The sequence below is a fragment of the Carassius carassius genome, chromosome 21 (genome assembly GCF_963082965.1).
Source record: "Carassius carassius chromosome 21, fCarCar2.1, whole genome shotgun sequence".
In the NCBI taxonomy this organism is placed as follows: domain Eukaryota; kingdom Metazoa; phylum Chordata; class Actinopteri; order Cypriniformes; family Cyprinidae; genus Carassius; species Carassius carassius.
The window spans coordinates 27,080,047-27,097,924 of NC_081775.1; the positions used below are offsets into that span (position 1 = coordinate 27,080,047).

At 35.1% G+C, this 17,878-nt stretch overlaps 1 protein-coding gene across 1 annotated transcript; it reads left to right on the forward strand.

Moving 5' to 3' along the window:
* Nucleotides 1-5,167: 5,167 nt before the first annotated feature.
* Nucleotides 5,168-17,479, forward strand: LOC132097239 (serine/threonine-protein kinase SBK1-like). The gene is made up of 4 exons (XM_059502871.1): nucleotides 5,168-5,275; nucleotides 6,549-6,725; nucleotides 10,223-10,425; nucleotides 16,636-17,479. The coding sequence occupies exons 2-4, from the start codon at nucleotides 6,557-6,559 to the stop codon at nucleotides 17,281-17,283; spliced, it is 1,020 nt and encodes a 339-aa protein (XP_059358854.1). The 5' UTR covers nucleotides 5,168-5,275; nucleotides 6,549-6,556; the 3' UTR covers nucleotides 17,284-17,479.
* The last annotated feature ends 399 nt before the right edge of the window (nucleotides 17,480-17,878 follow it).

Consider the following 17,878-nt stretch of genomic DNA (forward strand, 5'->3'; position numbering starts at 1 on the left):
CCCAGACATCTTCAAGAGATTCACTACTGAACATCTGTCTGTATTATTTATATCCTATAAAATGTCCTGTAATTAATATTATATCCTCCTGATATAATATCGATATCAATCTGAACAACATCAATCACTTTTTACAGCATTTTCAGAATAATAATACGGGCAGTAAAGTAAAAAGAGCAATAATGTTTAACTTTTCATGAACAATGTACTGTATGAAAATGAATATTAAATGTACAACAAAAAAAGTGCATAAATGATAACACATATAAGAAGAAATAGCTATAGATTTGCAAACGTGATGCATCTTTCAGGGACTTCAAAAACGTTTTTCTGACCGATCATTAAGATGACCATAAAATAACATGCATTATCTTTGAATATAATCTACATTTCGAATTTGTTTAAAATGAACAGGATTTGTTGTAGCATTCATTCCCAGTTAAAATTGCACTCATTGGTTACAACGTGCTATATTCTTTATGTAACAGCCATATCATACGAATGCACAGAAGGCTGCAGGAGGAATCACAGGGCACCGAGGGTGAACATTAACACACATTGTTTGGATCACATTACTGCCTTTGTTTGTTCTGATGACTAGCGGGAGATCGACATTCCCTGACTGTTTTAGAAGTGAGAGCTGCTGTCTGTACTATCACACCATGCCTGGGTTTGATTGAAAGCCCTCTCTCATACTCTCTGGAAGACAACACTCTGCTGCCATGCTCTTTGTTGACTAAACACTTCGCATCTTACCCGCTAGACACTGGGATGGTGGATTTGGTGTCCGTCTGAGCGTACGTGTGTGAGACAGATAGGAAGATATGGCAAGTTTCAGACATTCTTGTCACCTTTCTGGCTTTGAGTAATCCTGCTGCTACCCCACTACATCATAGTCAGCGTTCTCCTGCTGGGCTTGGCAGCGAGGGGCTCGTGCCTCGCAATTCTCAACACTTAACACTGAAGAGAATCTCTCTCCTCCAGACACTTGCATATCGGGTTGTGTGGTATATACAGTAGTGTCTGCGATTGAATGTTCAGTTCAGATCTTTAGGTGATTTCTGTCCAAGGTTCAGCCACTAATCATGATTCCAGATCACAGTGATGTACAAATATTAACCATTTACGAAAGTAATACTATATTATTAATAATCAGGAGAATGAGGTCATACCTTGTTTTTCTTAGTATGATTTCAAAATGTTTTTAAGCTACTTTTTAGTAACAATTACAAGTTTCTTTATATATATATATATATATATATATATATATATATATATATACAGGCTGTCAGAGCATAATATACTTTCAAAAACATTAAAAACTTGCAGTGCCCAAATTTTGTACAATATATGTACAAAGAATAATCGATCATAATAAACAACAACAACAAAAACACTATGGTTTATATATATATATATATATATAAACCATAGTGTTTTTGTTGTTGTTGTTTATTATGATCAATTATTCTTTGTAAATATATTGTACAAAAGTTGGGCAATGCAAGTTTTTAATGTTTTTGAAAGTATATTATGCTCTGACAGCCTGTATTTATTTTATCAAAAATACAGTTAAAACAGCAATATTGTAAAATATTAAAATAACTACTTTCCATTTTCATATTTTTTAAAATGTTATTTATTCCTGTGATGCAAAGCTGAATTCTCAGCATCATCTTCAGCGTCACATGATCCTTCAGAAATCTAATCTAATATACTGATTTGATGCTCACAAAACTTTATTATTATTATTCTTATATTTGCTTATTATTATCAATTTTGAAAACTGTTTTATAACAGTTATATAAACACACACACACACACACACACACACACACACACACACACACACAAATATCAGTAATATAATCAGTAATAAGCCTAAACCAATGTCTATAAAACAATAAAATGTAATTGTCTTTAAACTCCAAAATACAATACACAACCCTATGCAAAAAAAATAATAAAAAAAACTTTGCTGCCCCTAAGACACTCATCATATGATTACAATGTAAGAATGATGGGAAATGTTCATACTGTAAGGTGAAGGCCTCTGGGCACATATCTCAACCACAATCGCATGTGGTGATGGTATCAAAACCACCTCGTTCATTAGTGTCATATTCATCTGTCTTCACCACGCTTTACAGTCCAACACAAAATCCAGCCTAAGCTCTGTATCAAAGAATGTTTGCCAGGGAGAGTAATTAGCCTGTAAGAATAGCACCTATTGAATCCACCGCTTCTAAAAGTGTGCTCCCCAGAGACATTCATCACCGGAGAGGACAGGCACTCACACACACACGCACACAGAGGATCGGCTGGCATCTGAAATGATATCTTACGAGGCTGTCTGCACCTTCTACATCATTCTGGATCAAAACACTTCTCTAAAATAAACCTTGTGTCTTGTCCTAACCTACTCACTGGCATAAAGACCTGAGCCGGTCACACACAGGTCACATAATCAAAGAACTTGAACTTGCACTTGTTTTATGATTAAACATTATGTCTGTCATGCATTTCATTTGTTCCTGTTTTTTTTTTTAAGTTACCAGTTCGTTTAAAGCAATGCTATTTACAGTATATACTTAAAGGAATATTCAGTGTAATTCAGTGCAATTTAAAGGGATAGTTCACCCAAAAATGAAAACACTATGATAATTAACGCACCCCCAAGTTGTTTCAAAACTGTATGAGTATCTTATTTCTGTTGATCACAAAAGAATAACTAAACAGTTGCTGGTAGCCACTGTCTTCCATAGGACAGAGAAAAATACTGTTAAATAAATGGCTGTTTGGTTACCAACATGCTTCCAAAAAAATATCTTATTTTATGTTTCTATGCAAGTAGTTGTAGTTATCTGCAATTGTACAGCTATGTTGCCACAACAACAGAACAAAACTATGAAATCCTTAATGGCAATGATTTAAACAGCTTTACCTTAAATTATTTACAATTTACATTTAATTATAAATATTAAATTAAATTAAATTAAATTAAATTAAATTAAATTAAATTAAATTAAATTAAATTAAATTAAATTAAATTAAATTAAATTAAATTAAATTAAAGATACGCATAACATCTATTCTTTTTAATTCTACACATGATTGCCATATTAAAAGGGCCTCAATTTCTTCAGTTAAAATATTATTATTATTATTATTATTATTTTTATTGGTCAGTACAGTAAATTGTTTTTGGTTTTAATCAAATGGGGGCATGTTAACATTATTTTTAATTGTGTTTAATTATCTTTTGTAATTAACATTATAATGGCACAAAAGCTTTTGAAGGGATTTAATATATTAAACTCAGAACGAACGTTCCTTTCCAAATGTGTCCAAATACAAAAAATTTGTATCTACAAATGAAAAATTTGATGATCGTCAAAAGCAGAATTCCCTTTTCAACTATGGTAGTGTAATTTACAATATAAATGTGATTTCAAATGCCAAATGAGTCACACAAAACACAGTGGTGTACAGTCTAGAACTCGATATGTAAACTGATTATAGTGTTCATGCGAATCTATTCTGTGACAGCAGGTGGTGAGAAACCCATGATCCACTCCTGTTATTAACACGGGTGAGAGGCAAAATCACTCTAAATCACACCCACACTGCAGTGTGATCGCTTTCAAATCCAGTCAGTGATTTTCACCCCAAATTAGCATTCCTGTGGTGATAAACATAGATTATCTCACTGAAACCATTATAGTAATTCAGTTCACTGCTTTTGTTTTTCCTCTGAATTTGCTAAGAACATTCTAGGTCACTGAAGATGAGAGGCATGTTGCGTGTGAAGCATATTTTGGATAATATGAAATATGCAGCAGCAGGGTTTGGCTGAGCGTCTGTCCACACTGAACTGTAATTCCATTCCCACTGGCCTCTTGAGAAAGTCACTGGCGCCCTTAACGCTGTCCCGGTGTCTCAGAGATCTCAGCCACCATGACATAACTCAGTGTCAAAGTAGACGCTAATATGACTGATTAAGTGAGAACCAAGACCTTCCTGCTCATGATCTTGAATCTGTAGTGAAAAAGGATTTAAAGTCTGGATTTAGGACACAAGTTTCAGGAAATTTGCAGGAAAACAAACAAACAAAGAATAAACAAAAAAAGTAAGTAATAAATTATAAATAATAATGAAGATATGTAAAAAATGTTTCCAAGAGCACTTTCAAATGAATTGAGCTAAAGAAAAATAAATAAATAATAGTTTTAATAAAAATCACCCCCTTCAACCTATAGTGTAAAAAATATTTTTCAAAGATTTAAAATTGAATTTTACAAGGAAATACTATTTTAGCTTTACTACCTCAAAATTTGATGTTTAATGCAATGTGTTATTTGTTGTTTCTTTGTAATTGTGAAATTCACTAAAAATGTCTGAGTGAAAATTTCTACACCAATCTTTTTAGAGTATAGATGAAAAACATCCTTAAAGTTAAGGCAAAAATCTGAAAAAATAATTTAAATTAACTTAGTTGAATACTGATAATTATAAAAAACAATTTTCTGAAATTAAATTAAACTTAAATGATTTTCTAGACATATTGTGAGGAATTTAATTTAAAATGCATTAAAAATGTATTTATATATATATATATATTTTAAAACAATTATTTCTGAAACCCTGTTCATTGACTACAAACTAATCAAAGCATTTTTTTTTTGCTTATCTCATGATATTGTTACTAAAAAAAAAAACTGTCTGTTTGATAAAAGCACTGCTGAATGGTGATAAGAATAGAATCTGATGGTGCTGTGGGAGTATGTCACCTTCGATTACAATGATAAACTGTTCTTTAAAAAGCTAGACACAGTGCATAAGTCCATAAACACAAATGTATGACCATATTCCTCATTCAAAAGATGTATGTGTTTCAGGTGTCTGATTATTAACTACTCTATATCTAAAAAGCCACTTCTAAAATTATGAATCCAGTGTTTTTTTTCATAACTAGCCAACTCAGTTTGTGTCTGAATATACATAAACATATTTGGGGAAATATGATATGAGGTCTCAGCTTTATGTGTCTGAAATATGTGAGTGAACATGTGTTTACGCGTGGTGCCCATGCGGGTGGAGTCAACACCTCGGAAGCGTAACTCTTTCCAGAGTGGGTGTTTCATCCATATAAAGCAATCCAGGAGCTCAAAGAACAGGAGTCCTCACTCGCAGTGCTCTGCATCGGCTTTGGCTGCAGCACTGCTGCTATTGCTGCGCGTCTGGGTGCCCTGATCCTTTGCACAGCTATAGAGAGGTGAGAGAAGGGCAGAGAGAGAGCCATTACTACATAGCTAACAATGGCAGATTTGTCTGTAAAAATTCAATCCTGTGCATTATTGTGCATGCATATTTTGTGCTAGTCTGAATTTACAATTTTACATGGAGCAAAATAAAACATTTGCATCGCTTTGTAGGCAGAAACAGTGATTTGTAAAGAAATATTGCGTTTAATTCTTCCCAAAATTTTCAATGCATTTAAAAGGCATTGATGATATTAAAGAAAACATACATTTTTGTTGTCTATAAATGGGGCTTATTTTAAATGTTTTCTGCAAAAAAAAAAAAAAAAAAATAACCTGCACAAACATACCGTGTGATTAAATTACTTTGAGTAAGTTTTAATTGAGTATAAATAATAGGCTTGATAAATAGCAAAAATGGTTAATTATAATAGCATCATACTTGGAATCAAATTTTTCTTGTTCAGTAAGCATGCAACTATTATTTTTCACTGGAATGGCAAACAGTTATGCAGTGTAACTCACAAAAACCTGTTTAAATTAGGAAGTTGAAAAGGAAAAAGAGCTCATAAATACAAAAACCACACTAATAATCTCACATGCCACACATACATTCTGTATTCAGTCTCCTGATGCAGCTGGTCATATACACATGTTTGTATGCACACAGAGTATCAGAGTTCAAAAAAGCACAGGAGCTTTACAAGAGCTGGAATGTATGTAGTGAGTGTTTGGACGCTGAGGAGGAATGTGTTGATTGTTCAGTGATGAGTGATGAGGACAAACAGAACTAAGCTATTGAAATGTGTATTTACAATACAATGGTTTCAAAAGCTATCATCAATTTTACAGATGAGAATATTTATTTTATTACCAATCTTCATTTTCTAAATATAATGTTTTAGTACAAGAGCAAATTACTTTTTCTCCAAGATGTTCTCATTTTAAAATGCAGGTGTCAATTTTCTTTCCTTTTTTAGAAAAAAATTATATTTGTTTTTATGGGCATGCTGAAATTAGTTAACAGTCATGAGGGTCTTTAGGGTCTACCGTGATGTCATTTCCAGTTTAAGAGTTTCTGAATTTCAGAAGGAAAAAATATATATATTATTTTAATAATATCATTATTTTTATATTATTTTAATTATAATACAATTTATATTGTATGTATGTATATATATATATATATATATATATAAATAATAAAATTTGTATTATAGTGAACAATTACACCCTCTAAATAGAACTGAGTTTTGATTAATTTTTCCCCTTTTTTTCCCGGGACAGGCAGTGCAATGATTGAACTGGGCTCAGTGGAAGAGGGCAACAGTCTGATAGACGAGCTGATGGAGTTAACATCTCAGAGTTTATGTCAGCTCGAGATTAAAGAACACTTCAACATTATTAAAGAGATCGGTCGGGGAAAGTATGGCCGTGTGCTGCTGGTCACCCACCGCTGCAAGGGTATGTCAGCCAGAAGAGTTAATATGCTTAATTATATGTCATATGTCATACATTTAAAAAAACAGAATTCTAACTAAGCATGGCTGAGTTTCCCAAAAGCTACATAAGCCTAAGAAGTTCGTAAAAACGATCGTACGAATGATCTTAATATTACAGTCTGTTTCTCAAAAGCATCGTAACTTAAGTAGCACTTGAAAATCATCGTAGATCTACGGGTGCTCTGGAGTAATCGTTTAGACCTAAGTGCATCATAAGAAGACAGATTTATGCGCTCACCTGCAGGACAATCTGCAGATTACACCTTTAATTTGATGTGATTATAATATAAGGATTTGATTGTGCTTTATTGTACACTTTGACTCGTTTTTTTTTTTTTTTTTTTTATAAATGAATGAATTAAAACGGTCAGGAAAATTTTGAAATAAACATTTGACTGAAAAAAAAAAGAATTAAAAAAAGAATAAAAGAAGTAATGTAGGAAATGCTTCAAAGACTTGGGGGGGAGGGATATGTCAATGACTTGATGAAGTGCACGAGAACCGGCTATGAATTGGACCCGGAAATAACGTCTCTCTCTCTCTCTCTCTCTCTCTCTCTCTCTCTCTCTACTGTATATCAATAAAAAAATTTAAACAAATTTATGCATTTAGCAGACGCTTTTATCCAAAGCGACTTACAGTGCATTCAGGCTAACATTTTTTACCTTACATAATATAGCCTATAAGTATATAAAGTATATAAAGTGCATTATATATGATTATGTAAAGTATAATATTGTACACTATAATATAATATAATATTGTATTGTATTATAGTTATTATATTCAAGTTGTCTGTCTGGAACGCAGCATTAGGTTAACATCATTAAATGATCGTGTACTACAATTAAGAGCCATTCTATAAGGCGACATTTCAGCACTTGACAAACGGATAGCGACTCCTAAGCAGGGGCGGACTGGCCATCTGGAGCACCGGGACTTTTCCCGGTGGGCCGCTAGCCAATGTGGGCCGGCCCACCCGGTACACAAATAAATATATATATATATATATATATATATATATATTTTTTTTTTAATTGACGGAAATCATAATATTACATCTCTTTTCTACGCAAATGGATGAGTGAGTCGATCGCGCAGCCAACAAGCGCGTTTTCGTCTAATTTAGAGAGAGACAGATTCATCTGGTACAGCGAATTTCTCTGAGCAGCAGGCCACTGTATACGTTCACTTAAAAGATAACCGACTGTGTTTACGAGAATACTTGCAGACAATTATTTTGAAATAATTGTGTGTGTATTTGTTCATTCAGAAGTTAGGATACCCAAAAGATGAATTAATTCTTTGTACGCGCATTGTCTGAAATGCTGCTCACAGCGCGTGCTTTGAACGAGTGCGCGCAAGCTTCGAACGCGCGCAAATTGTTTAAAAAAGTTGAATCAGCAAGATTTAGAAACAAGTGAAAACGATCAACTACGATACATTTCACCCCTCCAAGCGAGTGAACAACGCGAATTTTAAAATCACTATTCACGATAGCCCGTCGGGAAGAGCAGTGATACATTTTGGAGCCCGACTGCAAAACACAATGTTTTCGTTAAACAAAATAAATGATTATTTTAAAAGATTTACTCAAGAGAATAATCTGTTCACGAATCGGATCATGCAAAGTGTGAGTTCTAGGAGAATGTTTGTCTCGTGATGAACATGTATCGCTCACTAGGAGTCGCTAAATGAACAGCTGCAGCACGCAGGTTATCTTTTTTTTTTTTTTTTTTTCAATGGAGGATCAGTTGCCCTATTGGTTAAAATCCCCAAACAGTATACTTAAATATCAAATAAATTTCATTTCAGTGAAATTACATCAAAACAGGGGCGTTTGCGTTTTGATGTGGTGGGCTGCTGTGGGCCAGAAAGTCCAGGGCCACTTTTTGGTCCCAGTCCGCCCCTGCTCCTAAGTAGCACTTAAAACACAGCTACGTGCGATTGCTTTACGTGCATTGTTGGGAAACGCACGTGAAACAATAACGAACGATCATAAAATTACTTGTAGAAAACCTTATTAAGCTCTAAGATCAATCGTAATTGGGAAACCCGGCCCATTTGAGGATCTTGTATCGCCCTGAAGGGGGTTATTTTAAGATAATGACTCGCTGATTATTATATTTATTGACTGTTATAATTATTATGGACCAAATATTAAACAGGCCTATCAAATTATTTAACCTGTATATTTTTAAAGATTTTAATAGTCCACAGTCCATTTCATTAACACACACCAAGTTTGGTCTCAATACAACAAACCTTTGCGGAGCTGTAGCCTCAGATCCATTTTTGCTTGCTTTTTGCTGAATTAATTCGCGTGTTATTCATGAACGGTTTGACTAATCAACTTGAATTCCATATTTTTTTTTTTTTTTTTTGCCTGCATGGTCTGAAGATGATCTGAGCCATTTTGGTGAAAATGAGACAAACCGCTTAGGATGAGTTAGAAAAGTAGGTTCTTCTAACAATTTAAAATAGCGAAAAAACTAAACCTTTCAAATTTTGGACTTCATCCGACTTGTCATGAGTCAAGGATTGAGGAGAAAAAAATAATGTTTCTTCTGTGCCTTAGGGTTTAAAAGTTATCAGTATAAACATGAGTGAAATTTTGGACAAGTGGTGGCGCTAGAGAGTTTGAGTTAGAGACTCCAAATTTGCTATGGTGACTGTTCTGACTGTCCTGTATCAGTTTGCCAAATTTCACAACTTTCCTGCAATCGTTTCTATGGGCTAGCATAGACTCAGGAGTGAAAGAAGAAGAAGAATGCAAATGGATACACCTTCGGTGCCTGGCCCCTATTAAACATGGTCATATCCATTACCAATTACCATAAAAGGCCTGTGTATGCCACATGCAGATCTCACGTAGGACCGCCCATTCAGCGAAGTCCTCTTTGGAATGCTAAAATACACTTATAATAAGAATATTTCTGACAGTTAATTTAGAAGTTACCATTTGAATCCCATTTTTAGGCCATGTGACAAAAGATTAGGCCTATTACAATAGTTAATTTGTGTAGGTGTAACAAAAGCACGGGGGGAAATTATTTTCATTATTGTTTAACTACTTAAAACAGTGAGACACGTTTTTTTAAACCATAATGATAAAAAACATGGTATTACTTTGTATGTATTTTTTATGTAGGCTATTCTTTAAGTATGTAAATACTGTATCACATGAAGGTGGGAATCATTACTTTGGTGTGTGTATCAGTATTGCAGGGAACAGTTTGACCAGCGTGCAGGAATGAGATAATGCTATTTAAATGAAACACTACATCCTCTTTTACACTCCCACAGATCGTAATGCCAAGACATCATCCGAACAGCTGTGAAAATACTTTCCACTACAAACTAAAGACTGTATGTCATGTTATGTGTCTCCAGGGCACCTTTTAAGAAAGCCGAATGTCCTCTGATCTTGTTTTTCTTTCACTGCTGATTGTGTGTCAGGGACCCCGATGGCTCTCAAAGTGCTACCCAAGGCCTCCACCAAACTGCAGGGCTTCCTGAGAGAATACTGCATCTCTTTGCATCTGTCTTGCCACCCATGCATCGTGGGATTGTTTGGAATCGCCTTCCAGTCCAACGAGCACTACGGATTCGCCCAGGAGCTTGTGACAGGACGGGACCTTTTTGCCATCATCCAGCCACGGGTGGGTGGGTCCTCAAACATCATGAGATCTTTCCTTTATTCACATGTAGTTATGCTTAAGCACTGCAAATTCCCAGATTTCTTCAAATATGTGACCCAGGACCCCAAAACCAGTCATAATAAAAAAGCTGTTGAGACTTCTATTCATATACATATAACCATATTTAGATACTTATTTATTTGTATACAAAAACCCAGACATTCACTTTAAAGTAAGTCTGTCACTTTATGTCTGTCATTGGCAGACGAGTTCTAATTCAGTGTCCGACACTTGAGAAGGTTACGGCTGTATCGTCACAGACACTATAGTGACTCTAGATGTGGTACAGTATATTTTATCCCAAGGGACCAGGATATATATATATATATATATATATATATATATATATATATATATATATATATATATATATATATATATATATATATATATATATATATATATATATATATATATATATATATATATATATATATATATATATATATATATACTATACACATCCTCTGAGAGCTTCCATAACTGAAGACTCTTTAAGAAGATGCATGTAATGAAATAAGCTATTTTATTACAAAATGTTTAAAATAATCCATAATTTGAGATGCTGGAATGGTGAACTTCAGATTGGTTGGATCAGATTAGGCTCTCACGATATTCTATTTTTCATATCACGGTTATTGTGGCCATACAAATTCACAATATCGATATATCGTGATATCTATAGAAATCTTGGGAGGAAAAGATATCAGTCAAATTATTCAATTATTCAAATTACTTTATTGAGTTTTTCTTTTTCACCCAATGAACATAAGGATACTGATAAACTCAGGGCACAAGACTCTGGTTTTCTCCATCCTCTCGGATGCTCCTGTGAAATAACAAGAGAGAAAATACTGTCAAGTTCAACAGTATGATGAATAAATATTAATGGTAACATTTTACTATAAGATGCCATTTGTTAACATTAATGTATTAACTAACATGAATGAACAATGAACAATACATTTATTACACAATATATTAATCTTTGTTAATGTTATTTAAAATAGAGTCATTCATTGTTCATATCATTTCACAGTCCATTAATGTTTACAAACTATTTTTCATGTATTTTCGTTGAGTATTCACGGAGTTACAGTTCATTTAAATGACGTGTTTGTAAAAGAAGATCAGCGCAGACAAAGGCTGCAGACAGCGCACCTTGTTTGTTATCTTTATTTTATAAGTGCACAAAGTTTTGTTGTTATTATGTCTGTATCCAAAAAAAAGTAGACCCTTTACAGATTCGATTGATGTATTGCTCTTATCTGTACGATTAAAACTGAAAGTGTAATTTAAGTTCTTTTCGGGGTTATCAGGAGAAAATGACTCAAAACGCGTATATGCGTTAATCGACTCCAAAGGGTTAATAATGCATAAGTAAATTAACTGGAACTAAGATTAATGAATGCTGTGGAAATATTGTTCATTATTATTTGTGTTTTATTTATATATGTTAACTAATGTAATTAACTAATGTTAACTACTGAATCTTATTGAAGAATGACTGCAGATGAGGCATTAAGTGCACAGCACTGCAACCATGTTACAGAGTTTAATGTAGTATTGTCATCGCTCAGTTTTTCAAGATCAGTTTTAATCATGTAACTGTTAATAGATTTGAACAAAGAAATAAAGTGTTACTACACACAGGCCGTATTGATTGCAAATACAAAAAAAGACGAGTAAAGGAAATGCAGAACTTAATTAATTAAAAGAATCACCCTTTGCTTAAACATATGAACACAGAAAGCCGCTGTTAAGAGTTTAATATAACGTTTCCCGTTCTATGACTAGTAAAAATAATGGCAACTCTGACAAACATGATGACAAACATTGAGTCCCCCCTCAAAATCGGGTCCGCTTAGGACCCCGAGTGATTCCATTGGCTCAACAACCTTTTAATGGGTATTATTCTTAGCACCTGATTACAATTCCTACAAAATCGTGCTTTGTTTTATGTTGTTTGAACTTTGTTATAATGACCATTAATGTCGTTTACAAAATTATTTTAGCTTGAAAAAACAAGCTACCGCAGTTTCGTATGGAATGATATTCCGGACTTTATTCAAAAGGAATTGCAAATTGTATTTGCAATTGCGTTTTCAATTTGTGGACACATAAAATGTGACATAATCCAAACACAAATGCAAATGGCTCATTACCGTTTACATTTTCGATTAAGTGAACGCACAGTGTCTGCCAAATTTAAAATAGAAATGCAAAGTCCATTTGCAATTGTGTTTCCCATATCTTACAAGCTATGAGCCTGTCATATTTAAATAGCAATATTAATTACCACATTTGCCTTTTCACTCTCTCTGCACTGTACATGTAAACTGCCAAAACTCAAATGGAATCGCAATTCCTTTTGCATTTGAATTTCCAACGTCTACACGGAAACCTGTCAATCAAGTGACGGGGTGGGGCCATTTTATTGGGCGTGTTTGCATTGGGAAGTGACGTCACTCACAGTCGACGGTAATAAAAGAGGAAATTGATATAATATTTACTTTCATTTGTAATGACTGTATATATACACATTTCCCTGAACTAAGTACATTTCTGTTGCTATTATTATGTTTAAATGAAAAATGAAAGGAGGCAGTGGTATTTCATATCCTTTTTCGTTTTATTGTAAAAATATACAGTGAGGAAAATTGCAGTAATCAAGGCGAGCTGACAAGTTATCAAGTACGCTGCTGTTTGCAGAATTACCGGACCTGCGTCCCTCTCAGACATCACACTCCCGAGTCGAATGCACAAAGTCTGAACTACTGAGGATGCAAGTCCGAAATCAGCGTACTTTGTATTGAGAAACGCGTGCAGACCTACGTCACCAGTCTATTTGCCTAATCTTCCGGTGTTCCAGTAATCTTACGGTTTAACTGGTTACCGTGTTATCTGGTGACCAACATCCTGGTTCAGGTCTCCGCTGCAGATGTGCTGGAACGACGGCAGCAGATTCGGCGATTCTGAAAGCACAAACTGACACGATATTAAGTGTTTAATAGATGCAGACTTGCTCATTGCATGATTCAGATATTCTTGTAAAGATTACAAGTTATTAGTATGATCGCCCGTTTCACGGCTGAAGTAAGTAGGATAAACAAAAAAAATAAAAATAAAGTATGTCTGTGTTGGCGCGGGTTTCGAACACGCGCTAAAAGACGGCACACCACACCGCAAGACAATAGTCACTAACCACCGAGCTACCAATCTACACTGAATCAGTACCAGATCTCTAGATTCAAGACACGACTCTCGGTGTCACATCATTCAGCTGCTGAATCAAGGAAATGTGACCGTGTTAACTTGTGACCTGTGTTTACCTATTATGAAAATAAACCATAGCAGAACACTGACTACATTTTATGGTTCATGATGTTAAAGAACATTTCATAACGTCTCAGACAACTGTACATTTGTGGCTACTGTGGTTTAATTATAAACACTATCGTTAACTCATATTTACCATAGTAAAAACATGGTACATTTTAGTATGATCGAAGATACAAAAATTCTTCCAGAACAGACTTGTATATGTGCATTCCCAGAAGAGATGAAAAATGGATTCGTGTTCAGCAGCACAAAAAGAACATAAAGTGTCAATATCAGGAAACATCTTTTTTCAGTAAAGCTTCACAGGATAGAAAAGATGAAGTAATTTGTAAGACACATCCTAACCTTATTGGTTATTAAGTATTTAGATGACAAAGTCCACACTAATTAATTAATAATTATTTATTACCGTCGACTGTGAGTGACATCACTTCCCAATGCAAACACGCCCAATAAAATGGCCCCACCCCTGTCACTTGATTGACAGGTTTCCGTGTAGACGTTGGAAATTCAAATGCAAAAGGAATTGCGATTCCATTTGAGTTTTGGCAGTTTACATGCACAGTGCAGAGAGAGTGAAAAGGCAAATGTGGTAATTAATATTGCTATTTAAATATGACAAGCCAGACCGTTCTCATCCCAAGACGTCATATACTGACCCTTTTGACATTTCGCACCCTCTAGCGTCAATATTAGACGCAGATAAATATGGGCCAGAAGGCGCCTCCTAGCGGTCTAACCCTAACCCTAACCCTAACCCTAACCCATAATCTGTGTCTCATATTGACGCTAGAGGGTGCCATATGCGTAGGATGTTGACGAAATGTCAAAAGGGTCAGTATATGATGCCTTGGGATGAGAATGCGTTAGACAGGCTCATAGCTCGTAAGATATGGGAAACACAATTGCAAACGGACTTTGCATTTCCATTTTAAATTTGGCAGACACTGTGTGTTCGCTTAAACGAAAATGCAAACGGTAATGAGCCATTTGCATTTGCGTTTGGATTATGTCACATTTTATGCGTCTACAAATTGAAAACGCAATTGCAAATACAATTTGCAATTCCTTTTGAATAAAGTCTGGAATATCATTCCATAGTTTCGATTAGACATGCAACAAGCTATCACAACAACTTTTGATCAGGCATTTGAAACAGCAACTGTCTTGGTCCCAAGTGGACCAAATTTCGAGGGGGGACTCGATTTCTCATGACACCGGCTCTCCTCGGAGTAGCTGCGAGCGCTGCGTCGTCTTTTCGTGTGACAGGTGTCAGCGTTAAGACACAATACTGCCACCTGGGAGCTCAACCAGGTACTGGCACTGGAGTATTTACATGTGGTGTTATCATAAGAGTTATCATAACTGTTCATTTTAAATATTGCAGTTATCGCTAATACCGGTATATCGTCACACACTAAATTAACACAATATCGATAATTGTTGCTATGAATATCACGATTAATACCGGTATATCGTCACACAATAAATTACCCCGATATCGATATTTGTTGCTTTGAATATCATGGTTATCGTTAGTACCGGTATATGGCGACACCCCTAGGTCAGATAAATGCATATTTACTTTTGGCTATTATTAGTACATTAGGACATTATTAGAAACCAGTGAGAAAAAAAGTGTTTCAGTTTATTTTATAATGTCTATATAAAAAATGAAGCTCCAGATTGTTCAAGTCACTCCAGACTTGCCCTGAACCACTATGTACTACAGGCTCGTTCACACGCTAAGCATGTTCACTTGGAGCAGAACGTACACTTGACATATTTCGGTAATGTTCACATGTCCTCTCAGGAAATCTTGGAGGGTGTAATGTGTGAGTAAAAGAGAAGAGCAGCTGTTTTTCTCTGTCACCACATGAGTCTCTGTTACTTCAGCATATCCAGTGAAACCTTAAGCCAGACGTACTGAAGCCTGGAAAGATTTAAAGAGGCAATAATGCCACAGGGGCTCCTAAACACATGCAACCTTAGATTTGAATTTATTGTACAATGAAGTCGTCTTGAGAGAATTTTGCACATATTCGTGTCAGTATGCTGTTCAGTCTTTTAAATAGTCAAGACTATTGTTACCAAAATAAATTTCTCAGCATAATGGCCCATTTATGGTGCAGTCATGGTCTTATGGATCAGGTCCGGCAGGAATTGTGGGTGGGGGGGGAGTGAAAAACCAGAACTCTTTCCACCTTCAATACTGTGACTGAGATGAGACCATTGAGCAAGGCACCGAATCCCCAAATTCTAACTGGGCACACTGCTCTGGGTGTGTGTTCACAGTGTGTGTGTGCACTTGGATGGGTTAAACTATATATATACTGTAAACTATATATAAAAGTGTGTATGTATATATTTATTTTGTTAGTTTATTTGTTAGTAATTTAATTAAATTGTAATTGAACTTTTTATATTTAAGATGCTTTATATATGATATATTAAGATATTCAATACTTTCTTATTTTATTACTAAAGTATGATTTAAGTTTTTACTTTATTAGACTTTTATTTATAACATATTATTGTAATATTATTGAAAATATTATTTATAATATTAAACTTTATATTTAAAAAAAGTATATACAAAATATCCTTGAACAAAAAAATGTACTGGTATGTATTGAATATAAAAAAATGAGCACTATATAATATAATGAGCACTGTTTTGGTTATAGAGTTGCTTTAATTTTCTTATTAACTGAGTCCTGGTGTCCTTTACACTGGAAATATCATAAAATATTAATAAACAAATTTTATTTTTTTCACAATTTGTTTCTCATGCTCCAAACAATGGAATGATGCATTTTTTTTTTACAGGTGGGCATCCCTGAATGTGCAGTGAAGCGCTGTGCTGTTCAGATCTCTTGTGCTCTAGAGTTCATCCACCAGCGTGGTCTGGTCCACCGCGACATCAAGCCTGAGAACATTCTGCTGCTGGACACCCAATGCCGGTGGGTCAAACTGGCCGACTTCGGCCTCACCCAGAGACGAGGAACCTTCATCCGCTTCATATCGGGCACGCTGCCGTATATGGCTCCAGAGCTGTGCGCCATGGTCTTGGAGGAAGGTCAGAAGGAGGTAACAGTCCCTCCGCTCCGCGTGGAGCCCACTCTAGATACTTTTGCCTTTGCCGTGCTTCTTTTCTGTATCCTCACTGGCTTCTTCCCCTGGGAGCGCTGCAACGACAGCGACGATTTCTACGAGGAATTTGCAGACTGGCGCAGATCGCCAAAGAAAACCCCTGTGCCATCTCAGTGGAAAAGATTTACACCTGTGTGCATGCAGATGTTCAGAAGGATGTTAGCACTGGATCCCAGTGAGAGGTGCTCTGTAGGGGAGGTCAAAGGTTATGTGGGTAAGGACTGGGTGCGAGCGAAGGACGCCAACGGATGGGTGGGAGAAAATGGGGAGGTCAGCACATCCACACCAAGTCCCTGCAGAAGCAGCTACAGTGATGAACAGTGATGGTGTTATATGACAAATGAGCAGAATGTGGTGCTGGTTGCAATGCAGAGAGCTGCTTGGTGGAAAGAATTTAGATCATTAGAGGTGTTGATTTCTTAAAAAGTTATGAGGAAGACACTCATTTGCGGGTCAATATTATTGGTTAAATACTATTTATACTTCATTAACAGCAATTGTGGCATGCTATAATTAACAATATATATATATATATATATATATATATATATATATATATATATATATATATATAAACACAAGGTAATGCACTTACATTTATAACTAAAATATATATTTAGTTGTCTACATAAGAATACATTTTGATGGAGAAAAAGTACATTATTGCTGTACAGAATTCCATAAAGTGCACAGAAACTCCAATCTGATCAAATTTATGATACAAAATATTTTATAAATATATGAATTACGAAAAAGTAGGTAATATTTATTTATTCATGTGTGTGTATATACACACATATCTATACTTTTTCTCAAAACATATTTTGTATTTACATATTTTGTTATCCGAGGTGCCGGTCAGAAGACATCAAAGTAGCATAAAGAGGCATAAGACCACACACTCACTTGCAGGTGATTC